Below are 17,789 nucleotides of genomic sequence, written 5' to 3' on the forward strand. Positions count from 1 at the left end.
CGGGGGGCGCGGCCCGGGGGCCCGAGGCGCGGGGGTGGGCGGGGGGCCGGGCGCCCGGGGCTCGCCCGCCGGAACCAACTTGCCATAGGCTGGGGCCCACGCCTCAGGGGTTAATCCTTTCTCGTGTTCCCGAACTGCTTATAAGGAGGGGGCGGCCCGGCCTCCGCCTTAATTGAGAGCCTTTGGGGTTTATTCTTCTCCGTCCTAACTTGGTGAGTTGGTTTTTATCATTTTGCGTGTTTAAAAGTTTGCTGGTGGGCTGTGGGTGGGTTTGTGAAAATCTGTGTTCGGAGCTTTTGGGGGGCTAGTGTGGCCGGCGGGGGGGAGGCTGGAGAGGGGGGAGGAAACCACTGAGCAGCTGAGCGTTTTGGAGACCGTGCTCCCCCGAATCCTCTCTGACAGTTGGTAACGCTGGGGGCCCCGGGATGGCGCGCTGTCGCCGGTGTGGGCAGCCGAGAGTTGCCTGTCGGCGGCCCCGGAACACAGGGGTCCGGAAGACACCTCAAGGCAGGTCTGGCCTTTGGGTGCCCCCCTCCGGCCTCGGCGAGGGTCTCCGGGCTGTCGGCAGCGGGGGGCGCCGCGCTGAGCCCGCTGCACGCATTTTCCGCATCAAGTTCTCCGCGCGTCACGGGAGCGAAATGTCAGAGATACTGTCCCCAGGCTGGCGCGCGCGCAGGGCGGCCCTGGAGGCAGCGCCGAGGAAAGCGGGGGTCCCGGCCTCCCCCCACCCGCCGTACGCGCCGGGGCGACCACCCGGGAGGCAGGCTCGGCCCCCGACAGCCGCTCGCCTGCCCTGACCCGCAGGGCTGTCAGCGGACGGCTCGTCGCGTTCAACTTCCAAGGTCCCCGGGGCTGCCCACCACGGGGAAGCGCCCGGGGAGCGGAGCGGAGCCGTGGCCCGGGAGGATGGTCAAGCAGAGGAAATGGGTTACTTCCTTCTGGTTTTCTTTGCTGCCTTCTTTTTTAAACTAGAGCCCCACGGTCCCCCAGCAGACAGGTGATAGAAGTTTGTTAGGTGGCACTGTAACTTGTCAGCAAACGCCAAGGGCGGGGGGAGTGCGTCAGTCTCAGAAAAAGACTTCCCTGGAGCCAGCTGGGGCAGAACAAGCGGTGACGACTTGTCCACCTGAGAGCTGGTTTTGTATGCACAGTTTTAGACACCTCTGGGCAGCTCTTTTTGCACGGAGACGGTTTCTGCCCTGGGAATGGGATTTCTCGGTAATCTCATCATTTTGCAAATCATAGTAAGTGGATTAGGTGCAGGGTCTTGTTTGCAACAAACAGTCCCAAGTGCTGCACAGAGATCTGGAAGGGAGGGGTCTCCCCACTCCAAGCACCAGTCCCAGCATCTGGTGGTGGGGAGGGGGAACAATTCACCCTGCCTGGTGGATATAGAAATACTTCTCATAATTAAGGGAAGCCCGTCCAAGATGGAGAGTTCCAGTATGTAAATAAACAATGCAGCCAAGTGGAAAAGCTCTTCTGTCTTCATGAGGACCACTAACCCTGAGTCTTCCTTCTGTGGTTTCCCAAAAAGAACTTTCCTCACTGGAACTCCTGAGGAGGACACCTAAATTAAGGGCTCGGTGTCCGCATCACCATCTTGTAAAAGGGGTGAACCAGTTTAGCCAATGATTCAGAGCGGTAGGGGTGGTTGTCCAGGTTAGGCTTGGGATTTTTTTAAAATAGATGATGGAGGTGAACTTCACCTAAATACAGACGGGTTCTGACTGCTAGGGCCGGAAACAACTTGTCGAAAGCTGTTCTCCAGGCTACGCCTTTAAGAAGGTTGAAGGGAGGCAGTGGCTCGGGAGGCTGCGCTCACACCAGCAGCACCTCTGCCCACCAGAGCCTGCTTTTTTTTTTTTTTTTTTGGACTTCGCTCTGCTCTGACCCTGGACAAGCACCCTGATGGTCCATCCCAGTCCAATATTTTGCATTCTTTATGCCTCCAGGGCAAAGCTTTTCTCAGGAAATCAAATCGCAGAGGGATTCCCAGCTCTAGCAGCTTTCCAAGCCTTGGCAGAACAGTCATTTATTTAAGATTAGATGACCAAATGCTCATAGGAAATCACTCCAAACAGCCCAGCGCGTTTTGTTCATCCTCTTTGGACGAACGTTAGGGTGAGGGCAGGATGGCTGCCAGGAACCCCAGTTTGGAGTTCGAGCGTCTTACCCTCCAGAGTAGCCACGTCTCACCCCTGCTTTTAGAGGGTGAAACTTAAGAGATGAAGTCATTTCCCCAGTTGATGGTAAATAGAAATTCAACAAATTCACAAGAGCCTTACAAAGGCAGGCCTGTGGGCCTTGGGTCAAAGGGCTTAGAAACGAATTGAGAAAGATGAAAGGGTCACATAGGGCCAGTCGGGGTCAGAGGCTATCAGAAGTGGAGGTTTCTAGAGCAGGAAGAGAACTGAGATCATCCCCGTCTAGTTCAAGCACCCTGTTCACCTCTTGAGACTGAAGATCAAGGAGCAGGGTGATTCTCCCCAGGCCATGGGTTGCGCGACTATATCCCCACACAGTCAACGAATATCCCTTCCCCTCAGAGAAACACATGTACCCGTAAAAGCAAACAGATATCTCCAGATATCTCCATGTTCTGGAATTCTTAGAGCCTTTTAAGCCACAGGCCTTGGTTTCTGGCTTTGTTTGTAGAGACTGACCTGTTTGTTAAGCCGGCCGGCCTGCTGAGTGCATAGCAGCAGAGTCCAGGGAAGGTTTATTCTGCCAGCAGGGCTTTGGGGGGCTAGAGCCACGCACTGCTTCAGGAGCGCCCCAGGACACATATCGTGCTCAGTGAGCTTTTATCGAGCACATACCGTGTGCCAAGCACACTGCCCGGCGCTGGGTCTGGAGAAAGCGGCTGCTGTGAGCAGGGTGTCCTCACTGTGTGTTACAGCACTGGGCTGTCCTGCCACTATTCTGTGTCACGATCTCCAGAGCTCGCTACACCAGGGCAGAGGGTGCACTCGGATGATACGGAAGTAACACTGGGGGTTCTCTGGGTCCTGGGGGGTCATCTTCCCTTTAGGGTGATTCCAGTAATAATAACGAGAGCTGTCCTCTGCAACCTTAAGAATGCAGGTGACAGTTACAGTCGTATCTGGCTTCAGGGGAGGAGCCTGGATATAAAGCAAAGTTTGGAAAAAAAAAAAAAACAGAGGCATTGAACACCCAGGAGGGGCTCAGAGAAGAAACAGAAGGGAAGCAGTGGCCGCCATCCTGTAGCCAGACAGCCCAGTGCAGATCTTGCCGGCGTCAGCACCTGTCCACCCGCGTCCATGGGCATCACCTGGCGCTCACACCTGCCTCCCAGCTCCCCGGGCACCCTGGGCCACCAGGTTCAACCCGAGGACTCAGGTGATTGGGCACTAAAGGATCAGCTGCCAGAGCTGGGTGGAGCTTTAAGGAGTCCCAAAGCCAGCGTCCTCATTTGACTAGTGAGGCGCTCAGGCCCAGAGAGCTGCAGCAGCTTTCCTCAGGTCACACAGCAAAGGGGTGCGAGAGATGGGCCTCCGTGAGCAGAGCTGAGCGCCAGCCTTGCCCAGGGCCTGCCGAGAGGAGGCGGCGCAGCGTTGTGCGAGGCTGCAGTCCGCTCCCGCTCCTCTAGTGCATGCGGTAGTTGCCAGTCGTGTCTGGCTCTCTGTGGCCCCCTGGACTGCAGCCTCCAGGCCCCTCTGTCTATGGGAGTCTCCGGGCAAGAACATTGGGGTGGGTAGCTGCGCCCTCCACCCAGGGATTGAACCCTGGTCTCCGTCATTGCACGTCGTTTCTTGACCAGCTGAGCCTCCAGGGAAGCCGTGTTCCGCTAAGTACCACCCAACCGAAGAGCGTGCCTCCGTCCCGCAGCAGGCTAGCGAGAGATTCCTTTTGTCCCCCTGGGGCCTTTATCAATGTCAGCCCAATGTGTTTTTGTTCAGGTTGGCCTGAGCCCGCTATTAAAATGCTTGGATTTCCAGGGCCCCCTTGTGGGTCAGATCATGCCCATGTGGCCTTGGACCTAGCTGCCACTGCTGGCCGGAAATGTGCTGAGTTCCGGAAGGATGCGGCTGAATGGTTTTAAGATGTGATGGGATTTCAGCCTTAAGGGTTTTTATCGTTATCAACACACGCTGACAGTGTGGAGGCGGAGGCCACCTCTGGGCTGTCGCCAGCCCCCCCACCCCGTGTGGGCCCAGGCACCTGGCAGGTACGTCCTCGTGTGCAAGGTACCGGGGGGCTCTGTAGGGACCCAAGCCCCAGCTTTTGTTTTCCGTGAGCTGATAACTGAGCAAATAAGACGAGTGCATGTGTTTCAAGGACGTTTGTCCCTCGAAGAGACCCCTGAGGTTGAGCGGGTCAGAGGAAGCCTCTCGGAGGAGGAGGACGCGATGGAGCCGCGCCTTGTGGGTGCCAGCTGTACGGAGGGGGCCTCCAGCCTGGGAAGCGGGCACGGCCACAGGCAAGGAGGCTGGAGGCTCTGAGGCCCGGAGGGGTCCAGGGTGGCCTGGCTGGCTAGTGGAACCCAAGAACAGGCAGGGGTAAGGCTGCAGAGCTCTGCAGACAGGGGGTCACGGGGGTGTGTCCAGCTAGGAAGGACATGGAATGTGAAGCTGGTCCCGTGGATTCTGTCCTTCAGAAAGAGGAAAGCGCTGAAAAAGTCCGAGCAGAAAAATGTCATGACGGTGCAGCATTTCAGCAAGATTAATTGTACCAGACACGTGGAGCCAGTTAAGACACCAGTGAAGGAGTCTTGGGCTTCCAAGGTGGAGCTCAAAGGAATGGCTGAGTCGGGGAACGAGAGGGGAGGGTGACCTGGGCTGTGGGCCCCCCGACACCCTCTCCTTCCCTCCCGGGATGACCACGGTGCCAAAACCAACACTGGCGCGATCGGGTTGGCCGACAAACTCGGGCACGTTTCCCATACCGGCTTACAGAGAGACCCGAACGAACTTTCTGGTCAGCCCAGTACTTTTTTTTTTTTTCCTTCTCAGTCGTAAGCTCACTACTCTTGGCACGCCTCCGCCCCAGCCGCCTCATCCTGGGGGTGAACTCAGAAAGTCTAAGGAAGGAGGAGGCCTGGGAACACCTCCGCTGCTAGAGGGCCCGGGGTTCCCTGTGATAGCTGGGAGTGTGACAGGCCAGCTGGTCTGTGACCGTCACGGCCTCCGCCCTGAGTCGCCGAATTCTCTGCATCCCATCTTCCCCCTCCACTCTCAGGCATGACACGCGGACTCATCAAAACAGAGGCCTTTGCTGCATGGAGCATAAGCTTCTTAAAGCGTCGTGTGCCCTATTTTATGCAGCCAAATAGCTAACAGTAAGAGGGTAAAATGCGTGAACAGTCCTTTCAAAATACTAGGCTGACACGCTGTCAATAGGCTGAACAAGATGAAATGAGGTCAGGTTGGTTGCCTTATAAGATTCTTAGAGCACATTCTGAATATTGGATCCTTGTATCAGAAACTGACAAGTCACTGGCCAGGTGGAAGTTTGTCCTGTTACTCCTCCTTCGCCCTCCGTTAGCGATAAGACCTGCCTCAGTACACGTGCACTACAGCTCATGGCTAGGTTACCCGTACATCCTGAAAGTTCACTGGGATGCAGCTGCATAACTGTGGAGGATTCTTAAACTCAAGGTATTGTCATTCAGGCCTTTAAGTCATGTCCGACTCTGCAACCCCATGGACTGCAGCACGCCAGGCTTCCCTGTCCTTCACTGTCTCCTGGAGTTTGCTGAAATTCACATCCATTGCATCGGTGATGCCACCCAACCATCTCATTCTCTGTCATGCCCTTCCCCTCCTGCCCTCAATCTTTTCCAATGAGTCAGATCTTCGTATCAGGTGGTCAAAGTATCAGAGCTTCAGCATCAGTCCTTGCAGTGAATATTCAGGGTTGATTTCCTTTCAGATTGGCTGGTGGGTTGCCATTAAGAGCTCAGAGACCACAGACTCATTGATTCTTGTCAGTGAGTTTAGTTGGGCTAAAAACACACATGACTGTTTGAAAGTGTATGCAACTGCAAAAGTTTTGAAAATGCCCGTGTTTACGGGCTTCAGTCCACTGCAGAAGCCTTAAACGGTCCTGGCTCCAAGGTTAACTGTAGCATGTCCCCTTAGTGGTGGGACAGCACTGTCTGTTCTGAGGTTTGTTGCAACTTGATTGGAAAAGCACAGTGAAGTCGGGGGTAACTGGCTTAAGTGCCCTGGTCCCCAGACCCCTGAGTTGGTGGCGCCTTATTTGGCCATTATATCCTGGAGCGCTGGTCCTGTGTGGAGGAAGCCCAGCCCTCAGACACCGTGGGGTGATGCACTGTGAGGAGCTCGATCGTGCTGAGCCGGCTCCCAGCAGACAGAGGCCCACGTTTTTATCTGCCCCATTCCGTCCTGCAGGTGCGTCCACACGCGACCCCAGACCCTGATCGGATGGGAAGCAGGCGGCTCTGAAGGACCGCAGCACCGGGCAGAGGCAGGGCGTCTCCCGCTCGAGGCCCTGGAGGGTGGCCTGCGCGCCTCCTTTCCTGGGCTTCATCCTGATCCACGCTTCTTCTGGTCAGTTTGGTGACCAGTTACGATCACCTGACTTGTCTTCAGGTCCACAGTCAGCATGGACGCCTCTCTTCATCCTCCAGGGTGCCTCTAAATATCCTGCCCGGGTTCTTTATGTTTGTTTGGTTAGTTTTTGCCATTAACTGCCATAGCTTGGAAACCTGACTTCCCTGAAGGCTCCATATACAACACAAAGATAGTGCGTTAGGTGATAGCTAGCCAGCTAGACAGAAGGATGGATGGTACGTGGATGATAGAGACAGAGGATGACAGATAATAGATGACAGATATACAGACAAATGGACAGATATAAACAGATGGGTACATATTATTAGTATTCAAAGATTTTATCCTAACTGCACGTGATTTAAACGTTCGTTGACCTAAGAACTGTATTAACTAGCTCTTATCCGTGATGTCTGGTATTAGAGTTATCTATCCTCAGGCCGGGAGAAGGCAATGGCAACTCACTCCAGTACTCTTGCCTGGAAAATCCCATGGGTGGAGGAGCCTGGTAGGTTGTAGTCCATGGGGTCGCGAAGAGTGGGATACGACTGAGCGACTTCACTTTCACTTTTCACTTTCATGCATTGGAGAAGGAAATGGCAACCCACTCCAGTGTTCTTGCCTGGAGAATCCCAGAGATGGCGGAGCCTGGTGGGCTGCCGTCTATGGGGTCGCACAGAGTCGGACACGACTGAAGTGACTGAGCAGTTAGCAGCAGCATCCTCAGGCCACTGCTGGTCTAATTTTGTTTTAATTTTTTCTTTCAGATTAAGAATGTCCCATAAGAAATCGCAGCTTTGTTGCAGAGCCAATGTCTATACTCAAGTGCCTGACGGTGGATGGGGCTGGGTGGTTGCTGTTTCTTTTTTCTTCGTCGAGGTCTTCACCTACGGCATCATCAAGTCGTTCGGTGTCTTCTTCAATGACTTAATGGACAGTTTCGGTGAATCCAACAGCAGGATCTCGTGGATCATCTCCATTTGTGTCTTCGTCTTAACATTCACAGGTTAGTACGTCTTTCAGCTTCAACGCCATACAAGCATATGTGTCTTAGCAGTTTGCCTAACGAGGTAAGAGACGCTGAGGAAGATGGTCTGTTTGCCAGACCCGACTGCTGTCCATTCAGGGCACACGTGTTAAAGCCCTCCTGTGCACGCTCTTAGGATCCTGTAGAGTATCTTGAGGACAACAGTTACACTCCTGTTCACGGGGAAGCCAGTCATTTCCTAGAGAAGAAACGTCACAAAGTCCTCAGCATCCCAGGCCCTGGTCTCGTAAGAACATGCTGAGGAAACAGGTGGAAACTGCAGCTGTGGCTGCAGGCAGAAGAGAGGTGGAATGTGTGCAAGCAGAGCATGACAGTCACACGTGTCCAAAGGGGACGCTGTGAATGCAAAACACCTCTTTCCCTAAAGGAGTTCCCATCCGGACTCCCAGATCCAGCAGCATCAGGCACAATACACTGCAGTGTAATTCTTAACAGACTCGCTTTCACTTCGTCCCCTACAGACCTAGTAACACGACACAGCCGTGAGGTCTCATGATGGTTCATCCATCTGTCGGGGCCACGGCAGGCTTTCCTGAGCAAGCAGGGCGATTGAACTTACCCCTGACAGTTAACGGAGCTGCATTCAGCTTCCCTAACGTTAGATTCACATCCTGCCATGGAGCCGTTACCTCTAAAGTTTTCCGAAGTGTCATTTGCTTAGTGGTATCTGACTCTCTGTGACCCCGTGGACAACCCGCCAGGCTCCTCTGTCCATGGGATTCTCCAGGCAAGAATACTGGAGCGGGTTGCCATTCCCTTCTCCAGGAGATCTTCCCGACCCAGGCATCAGACCCAGGCCTCCTGCACTGCAGGCGGATTCTCTGCCATCTGAGCCGCCAGGAACGCCCAGGCCTGTCTGAGTGCACTTAGGTTTCTGCCCTGCACTGCCTGAAGGAGGCAGCGCCACTGTTCTCTGCTAAAGTCAAGACTCTCTCCCAGTGGCCCTGATTCCGTCTCCCGCATGTTTCATGGAAGTGTACTCCTAGTTCCGGTGTGAAGAGTAAGAGAATTTCTTAATTGGAGGGTTGTTTACTTTCTTGGGAAGATAACTTACATGAACCAGAACCAAAATTTTACATTTGGTAACCAAAATAAGAAAATTCCAAAGTTGAACTTTTAGCCCTTCTCTAACCAAAGGTAATATAGTCCACAAGAAACACCCAGTTAACCCTATTTAAACAAAGATAACTGTTCATTTTTAACTTTAACTAATTCACTAACTTATTTGTTCAGCCATTCTGGGTCTTAGTTGCAGCATGTGAGCTCCAGTTCCCGGACCAGGGATTGAACCTGGGCCCCCCGTGTTGGGAGTGCAGTTTGTTAGCCTCTGAACTGCCAGGGAAGTCCCAGAAGATAATTGTTCTAAATGCTGTTACGTTGTTGTTATTGTTCAGTCACTAAGTCATATCCAACTCTCTGCGACCCCATGGACCGCACGCAGCATGCCAGGCTCCTCTATCCTTCACCGTCTCCAGGGCTCGCTCAAACTCACGTCCGTTGAGTCGGTGACGCCATCCAACCATCTCATCCTCTGTCGCCCCTTCTCCTCCTGCCTTCAATCTTTCCCAGCATCAGGGCCTTTTCCAGTGAGTCAGCTCTTCAGGTGGCCAAAGTATTGGAGCTTTTGTTTCAGTTCTTCCAAGGAATATTCAGGGTTGATTTCCTTTAGGATTGACTGCTTTCATCTCCTCACTGTCCAAGAGACTCTCAGAAGTTTTCTCCAGAACCATATTGGAAAGCTGAAAGCAAAAGTTGCTTAGCACTCAGCCTTCTTTATGGTCCAGCTCTCACGTTTGTACATGACTCCTGGAAAAACCAGAGCTTTGAGTAGACGGATTTACACAGAATGCTTTGATCCTGGTTGCTAATGCCTGAGTCTGCGCACTGCCTAAACATGGCCCTAGTGATTTCATTCTTCACTCGATTAACACATGAGCTGATGCTCTACCAGCGTTGAGAGATACGTGCGGCCCAACCTCAGCAACACTGAGTCCTTTTTTGGTTGTTCTGCTCTTTCTGTCCAGCATGTGCCACGCTGTTCTTCCTCCCTCCAACTCCGGAGGGGCCCCTTATCTCCTTGTGCTCGGGTGGGGTAGCAGTGGTAGCCTAAGTAACATATAACTTGGAAACTTATTTGCCAGACTTAAATGTCCTGGGGGACAGTGCATAGAAGCTACGCCAACTGTAATGCATCAGCCACTTTGAATTATCCGTCCCACAGCTAGCCTGCTTCTGCTTTGCATAACAGAACCCACCATACTTTCATACCATTTGCAAAAAAGTTAAGTGGAATTTGACCCTAAATGGAGCCTTGTTCAAAAGAATCCAGAGCAATGAGTATAGAAACAAAAGAAGCGACACACAGTCATTGGAAGCCCCATGTTTATTACAGAATAACAAATGACAGTCATTGGAAGCCCCATGTTTATTACAGAATAACAAATGTAACACTTCTCCAGTGTCACAGGGGCTCCTGGTGGGCCAGAGTCTGTCCTCTGAGAAGATGGATGTAAGTTTTAGACTGTGACTCTGGCTTTCTCTTTGAGGAGCCCCCAGAAGAGATTTTAGAGGATGGGGTCTTACGACGGACTTAAAGGCACGAGAACAGACTTGTGGTTCCCAAGGCAGGAAGGAGGCAATGTGGGGACAGCCAGTGCAACTAGCGTGTGCGGGACCCCTGCACAGCACGGGGACCTGTCTGCAGGAGCCCGAGAGAAACCTTAGCGGAGTGGACTCCCTGTGGTCCACTGGTTAGGACGCTGAGCCTTCCCTGCTGGGGGCCTGGGTTCGATCCCTGATTGGGGAACTAAGATCCCACCAGCTGACAGTGGAGAGAATAATTTTACAGCATTTGTGTAACTGAATCACTTTGTTGCAAGTCACCTACACTTGAGTAACAAGTTAAAAAGACAGACTCCCGCGGAGGCCGAGCCGAGGCCCTGGGAGCTGAGACCTGCCCACTGTCCTCTGCAGCCCCACTCTCCACCGTCCTGAGCAGCCGGTTTGGACACCGCCTGGTGGTGATGCTGGGCGGCCTGCTGGTCAGCGCGGGCATGGTGACGGCCGCCTTCTCGCAGAAGGTCTACCACATGTACATCGCCATCGGCGTCGTCTCTGGTGAGCGTCCCTCCTGGGCTCGCGCCTCCTCCGGAGACCCGGAGTCCAGAACGAGCAGTGGGGAGGGTGGACTCGGATCCATCGCGTGGTTCTCCCCCCGCCCCCCATTCTCTTTTCTCTTTAAAATGGGGGCTGGCCCACATCTGTGCCTCTGAACTGGGCCGGACGGGCTCCTCTTCTCAACACCCAGGACTTTCTGTCTGATGTTGTTTTAATATTTACCGATGAGAAAAGAGAACTTCTCTTTCACAAGAGTTTGCAGGCACAAAACGTCCTTTTCACAAAACAAGGTTTGACTTTCTTTAACCAGCGTTTCCCAAGTCTGGCTGTGAAGTCTGAGCTGTAAGGGAGGGGCCAGTGCTGGACCGAGGGGTCTGAGGAAACTTTTCCCCTTTCAAAGGACTCTGTACATAAGTCACAGATTTTATATATATATATACACACATAACTGTATATATATATATATCATAACTGTATATATAAAACTCCATAACTCTATATATAACTCTATGTATATATGAAACTCTCTATATATGTGTAACTCTGTACATAACTATATATGTATAACTAAATACACACATACATATGTACATATATTTGGAAAACTTTTTCCCTTTCAAAGGAGTCCACACATTACTCACAGATTATATATAATTATCCCTATATATATATATACACACACATATGGGCTTCCCCAGTGGCTCAGTGGTAAACAAATCTGCCTGCAGTGCAGGAGTTGCCAGAGACACAGGTTTGATCCCTGGGCTGGGAAGATCCCCTGGAGAAGGAAATGCCAACCCACTCCAGTATTCTTGCCTGGGAAATCCCACGGACAGAGGCGCCTGGAGGGCTACAGTTCAAGGGGTCAAAAAGAGTTGGACTGAGTGACTGCACACACTCACACGTGTATATGTAACTATATTTAATTCTCGCTATATAACTAAATACATGGCATGTATACATAGAAAACTTTTCCCTTTCAGTGGAGTCCATGCATTGCTCATTATATATAACTATATACATGTGTACATAGTTAAGATTTTCAGACTTTTTCCCATATATTTCTGCACATACAAAAACTCATTTATCTCCAAATAGAAGTCTTATGTAAAAACTATGTTTGATAAGGGTTCTGTGCACTGTGAATTATATAAATCTGGGGGGGGGGGCACTGCAGAAAAGTAGGAAAAAATAATTCCACAAAACAGATTTTTCTGTTCCCTTTTTTTTTTTTCCTACAGCAAGCTTCCCAAAACAGCTCTTGCAGGTTTTCCAGACCTCTGATGAAACCTGCTTTTCTTCACTCCAGAATGAATTTCTGGGCTCCCTGAACGTAATCATTTCTAAAATAAACACCCAGATCCCAGCTCTCTGAGCACACCCTTCGGGCGTCGGGCTTCAGCCGGCTTGTGGTTCTCACTGTCTCGTTGCTGTCCCATCACAGGCCTGGGGTTCTGCTTCAGCTTCCTGCCGACTGTCACCATCCTATCACAGTACTTCGACAAGAGGCGCTCCGTGGTCACGGCGGTTGCTTCTACGGGAGAATGTTTCGCCATGTTTGCGTTTGCGCCAGGTAAGCGGATGGCCAGAGCACACGTGTTCGTGTGAGCTGGCTCCCCTTGCTGTGGCCTGTGCAGAAGGAAAGGCTGAGTATCTTCTCCAGTCCAGCACCTTTTCAGGATCTATCCTCCCTTACCCCCTTTTTAAAAGTTCAGACATTTTAATACTCATCCAAGTTTACATAAATAGGAAGCGGTGTGTGTGTGCGTGCTTGTGTGTGCATGTGCGTGTGTGTGTGTGCTCGGCCGCCCTTTCGTGTCCAGCGCCTTGCAACCCCATGGGAAGGTACATGGCATATATACAGCCAGGAAGCTTGAACCGTCTATTCCGAAATAGATTTGGGGACTGCTTATACTATTCTATTTCTCTCCTTGGTTAAAAGAGCCATATTCTGTGCAGATTTAAATTGTGCTGGTACAGTCGGGCTTGTTAGCTGTGTGTGGATGATCTCACAGGGAGATTGTTACCCCTGGCTTATTTCCCCGTCTTAACTGTGAACTTGTGCATTTCACTGACCAGTGGTAGAGAAATCGCCTTGGAGACCTGGGTTCACCTCTTACTCTGCATCCTCTGGTGAGCGTGTCAGTGAAGGGCGGTGGAGTTCCATGGAGACGTAGTATTTCCAAGTGACACGTCATGTCTGAAGCTTTTCAGATAGTTCAGAAGAATTTTAATGTATGCGTGCCTGTAAATATGCAGACAGAAAACCCTTCATTGTTGAATTTCGGTGATGGCAGGCATACAGGTGGCAGTCTTTGCACTTTTCTGTTGGTTTGAAATGTTTCAGAATAAAACCTTGAGGGGACAGTCAGTGGCCTGTGAACCCCCTGAAGGTGGAAACTGCATCTGGGTCGGCTTTACTCTCTAGCTCATCCCTGGCACCTGGCGGGTAGGCACCAAGGAATGTCAGATGGAGAAAAGGAGACCAGTTATTGCCAGAAGAGGGTCAAAAGCACTTGGAAATACCCAAGCCTGAAAGAGTTTACAATTCTGAGTTTTCCATATTAACGGGGGAAATAGAGGTAGGAGCAAAAATAGTGCTGAAGAAGTAAATGGAGCCCCCCCCGGCCCAGAAGACAGGCTGTCTTGCTAAGCCCATCTTCTTAGTAACAAGTTACCACGTCTCTTAAACCTGACCTTCAGCGCTCACGGAGTGAGAATCGTGTGAGGCGAAATTCTCAGGAACATCATTTCACCTTCCCGGGATGACGACGTGGATTCTTGGAATCCTGTGGGGCCTGTTTACCCTCTCGTTACTGGGGAGTTTGACGCCTCCGTCGGCCCGACCCTCCCCCCGGCCAGGGTCCCGCCCTGGCCTCCAGGATGCTCTAGGCCAGCAGGAAGGTAGTTAGGGCATCCCACAGAGTAGACAGCGGAGGATACCGTCAGCACAGCTCCTGACAACCCTGTCCCGTGATCACAGGGTAACTGTGTTAATTCCGGGATAATCCTGTGAGATTTTGGATTCTTATCTGAGTCTCTCCTTCGTCTGTTACTGCTGAGAGCCACAGGAGTGGCTGGAGAAGGATTCAGCTCAAAGGGTGGAAGTTCCGTTTTGAAAAGGCCAGAGAGTCAGTACCTCAGGCTTCCTGGACACAAGCCCTTGTCAGATGCACTCACCTCTGTGGTGACAGCACAGGGGCAGCTCAGACGCTGCTGGAGAACACTCCCAGCTGTGTTCCAGTCGCGTCTCTGACACAGGCCGGGCTGGGGCTGGGGCCTGCCGGCAGGTCTCTTCCTGTGCACCCTGATGCGGGTCACAGGCTTCATTCATTCCTTCTGCCTCTGCTTGGAGGAAGGCACCCCCAAAGCTCCGTAACAAGCCCGGGCTGAGAATGTTTGTTCCATCTTGCCTGGCACACCTTCCTCCTCCTCGAGTCCTGAAGCCCCCAGGGATAATGCATGTCAGGCCATCTTTCCTTTTTGTCTTCAAGGCCGCACTGGCTTTTCTCTGGTTGTGTCGAGCGAGGGCTTCTCCCTGCAGCGGCTTCTTGTTGCCGAGCACGGGCCCTGTGGCTCTCAGCCCACAGGAGCTGCAGCTCGCGGGCTCAGCAGTCGTGTTGCGTGGCCTTCAGTCACTGCTGGGCGTGTGGGATCTTCCTGGAGGAGGGCTCCAACCTGGGTCCCCTGCACTGGCGGGCGGAGTCTTTGCCCACAGCAGAAGTCCCAGGGAGGCATCATGTTCCATCAGCGGCCCCCCGACAGCTGTCTTTCTTCCGCTCTCCCCGCCGCGGTGTCCTCCGACCTTGGGTTTTCTTTCTGCTTCGCCCCCACAGCCATCACAGCCCTGAAGGAGACCGTGGGCTGGAGGTACAGCATGCTCTTCGTGGGGCTCCTGCAACTCAACCTCGTCGTCTGCGGCGCGCTGCTCAGGCCCATCGTCATCGTCGGCGTGCCGGGGACCCCCAAGACCCCCGCCCCCGAGCACCGGAAGGAAGCGCAGTACATGCTGGAGAACGAGAAGACCCGCACCTCCATCGACTCCATCGACTCAGGAGTAGAGCTGACTACCTCACCGAAGAACGTGCCCGGCCACCCGGCCGTGGCGGAGCCTGCAGCCGAGCTGCAGGCCCACGGCCGGCCCGGCGCCCCGCTGCTGGACTTCTCCGTGCTGACGGAGAGGAGTTTCATCTGCTACACGCTCTTCGGGCTGTTCGTGACGCTGGGCTTCTTCGCCCCATCCCTGTACATCATCCCGCTGGGGCTCAGCCTTGGCCTGGCCCGCGACCGCGCGGCCCTGCTGCTCTGCGCCATGGCCGTGGCCGAGGTGTTCGGCCGCGTCGGGGCGGGGCTGGTCCTCAACCGGGAGCCCATCCGCAAGGTCTACATCGAGCTCACCTGCGTCGTCCTGCTGGCCCTGTCCCTGCTCACCTTCACGTTTGCCGCGGGCTTCTGGGGCCTCATGGCCTGCAGCGTCTTCTCGGGGGCCATGATCGGGACTGTGGCGGGCACTCACATCCCGCTGCTTGCCGAGGACGACGTCGTGGGCATCCAGAAGATGGCGTCGGCAGCCGGCGTCTACGTCTTCTTCCAGAGCATCTCGGGGCTGGCCGGACCCCCCCTTGCAGGTAAGCTGCATCCACAAAGGAGCGCCCTTGTGGGCTAAGCGTCCCCTTGCTTTCCATGGTGGTTTAATGACTGCAGTCCCCTGTGCCAGGCACTAGGACCTGGTGTCAGCCCATCCCACATATACTTGTTTGTACCTGCCGACTCCCGGTCCATCCCGCCCCCCAGCCCTTCCTCCTCGGCAGGAGGGTCTGTCCCCTGTGACTCTGCCCCTCTTTCATAGGTGCCTTCACCTGTGGCACAGTTGAGATTCCACATACAAGGGTACTGTCCTGTTGTGAATCGTGCCAGCTTCCTATTCAGGTCGAATGAAAAACAGCATCTACTGATCTTGATGCTTGCGGAGAATTTTAGAGGTATCAGGAGGGACAGTATCTGAGCCACCGCTCTTGACTTACTGTGAGGATGTGAACCCCAGGGCATGTCAGCCCCCAGCCCGACGCGGGATGGGCGCCCGGGTCAGGAGGGGTTGGGCTCTGCAGCCTGAGCCACCTGGGTGTTTGCTACCGGCTCCCCTTGTGAGACGCGTGGCGGGGGACACAGGGATTTCTGACCTCATTACGCTCTGACTTTTCAGAAAATAGGACTGAGAGGCTTCTGTACGCCAGCATCCCTTTGGGGGATGGCTTTTAGGGAACTGAACCCAGAGAGCAGCACTCTGCGGAGACTCCGCTGGTCACTTGGGAACATTTCCTTGTAGGAAGGATGTACATGTTTCTTATCTTGTGTGCTAAGACTCTCAGTCGTGTCTGACCCTTTCCGACCCCATGGACTGTAGCCCGCCAGGCTCCTCTCTGTCCATGGGATTCTCCAGGCAAGAATATGCAGTGTGTTGTCATTTCCTTCTCCAGGGGGTCTTCCCCACCCAGGGATCGAACCCCAGGTCTCTTACGTCTCCTGCAGTGGCAGGCGGGTTCTTTACCACTAGCGCCACCTGGGAAGCCCCATTTTATATCTTGGACCGGAAATAAGTCCTTGAAGTTAAGATAATTACACATCTTACCCAGTGACCTGAGGTGGATCAGGGTGAAGATCACAGAGCACCCTCCTCTCAGCAGAGGGTGTCAGCTTTCTTTCCAAGGAAATGAATGTCTCCCTGATCACATGCTCGAGATTCCCGACCAGGACAGACCTGCCCACAGAGAACATACAAAGTGACAGGATTTTCTCAGGTGCCAGGTGGGGTGTGTCTGACTACATCTTCTCTCCCGTATAGAAAACACGCCTACCTTCCAAGCTCGTTTTTCCTTAAAAAAGCCAGACAGAACCAGGAAGGCAGAGAGGTGGCCGAGTTTGGGGGCGCCTGGGGCGGGGCAGGGGTCTGCGTGGCTAACGTCCGCTGCCCCCGCAGGTCTGCTGGTGGACCAGAGCAGGATCTACAGCAGAGCCTTCTACTCCTGCGCGGCCGGGATGCTGGTCGCCGCCGTGTGCCTTGCCCTCGTGAGACCCTGCAAGCAGGGGCTGTGCTGCCGGCCCCAAGCCCGGGAGGGCAAGGCCGAGGGTCACCGCGGGCAAAAGGCGTTGCAGGACATCCCCGAAGACTTTCTGGAGATGGACCTGGGGAAGACCGAGCACAGAGCTCCTGCGAGAACAGAGCCTGTCTGACACCCGCGTCCGTCACTGCTGCGCCCCAGGGATGGGGAGGGCGTGGGGTGGGGGACCTGGGCGGCAGAGCAGTGGACCACCCGCCTGCTTTCCGACTGCACATCAAAGGGAATGTACGCGAGAACCACTACCACCATCCTTCTTGTTTTCTTCTTGTAAGTTTTCTCTTTTGCTTGTTTTTTATGCCAAAACAAAAGCAGTGGAACAGCTTTCTGCACATCAGCCTGGCTGGGTTCAGTAGCAACACAAAGATGCGCAGGAGGGCTCTGGGTCACTCCGGTTTTAAAATAGGGACGTGAATTGGCAAAGTGGTTTGAAGAGCTCTCACATTTGATATGCCACTATCGCAGAAAATGACATCTGGCCCAGGCCACTGAAATGAAATCGGCCACTCAAAAAAAAAAAACCAACTTACATCATTTTAAAAATTCCTCATTTTCAGAACTATGTACAAATTGTTTAAAAACCTTTGAAAAATTCTGAGGTTTCCATTAACACATTAAGGCCTCTGAATTTTCCAGATATTCCATGGAAACAAAGTACAATTTAAGACCAAACCTTTGGCCAGTAAATGGAAATTTTTTAAAATATACGTAACTTGAACTTCAGAAATGTGAAGATGACCACTTCTTTGTACGGCCAGTCATTTACCAGAAGTATTTCAATACAGAACACACAGCATGGCATTCAGAAATGAATTTCCTATTGCTTTTTGGACTTATTCAGAAATATGTGATTGTAGTGTCTTTAATTTAAACCACTATTTATTATTAAGTTATTCTAGAATGAATAAAGTAATCAAAAGAAAGAACGTCTGAGACATAAGCAGAATTTTTACCTCCTTTCTGCCTCCT

At 52.8% G+C, this 17,789-nt stretch overlaps 2 protein-coding genes across 8 annotated transcripts in view; one reads left to right on the forward strand and one right to left on the reverse strand.

Moving 5' to 3' along the window:
* ARSG (arylsulfatase G) overlaps positions 1 to 17,789 on the reverse strand; it is a 102,615-nt gene that overhangs the window by 76,232 nt on the left and 8,594 nt on the right. The gene's annotated exons all lie outside the window — the stretch shown is intronic.
* Positions 75 to 17,345, forward strand: SLC16A6 (solute carrier family 16 member 6). 6 transcript variants are annotated; one of them, XM_055408736.2, is made up of 6 exons: positions 75 to 212; positions 7,307 to 7,545; positions 10,561 to 10,704; positions 12,149 to 12,277; positions 14,541 to 15,332; positions 16,682 to 17,345. In XM_055408736.2, exons 2-6 carry the CDS (start codon positions 7,314 to 7,316, stop codon positions 16,933 to 16,935), a joined length of 1,551 nt encoding a protein of 516 aa, XP_055264711.2. In that variant the 5' UTR covers positions 75 to 212; positions 7,307 to 7,313; the 3' UTR covers positions 16,936 to 17,345. The 6 variants fall into 6 exon arrangements, with proteins under 6 accessions (XP_055264711.2, XP_088685536.1, XP_055264710.2 ...); XM_088829410.1 differs by having other exon boundaries at positions 76 to 212; positions 6,378 to 7,545; XM_055408735.2 differs by lacking the exon at positions 75 to 212 and adding an exon at positions 6,381 to 6,536.

This window comes from Moschus berezovskii, chromosome 20 (assembly GCF_049115385.1).
Source record: "Moschus berezovskii isolate FMDL1 chromosome 20, NW_MosBer_1.0, whole genome shotgun sequence".
Taxonomy (NCBI): domain Eukaryota; kingdom Metazoa; phylum Chordata; class Mammalia; order Artiodactyla; family Moschidae; genus Moschus; species Moschus berezovskii.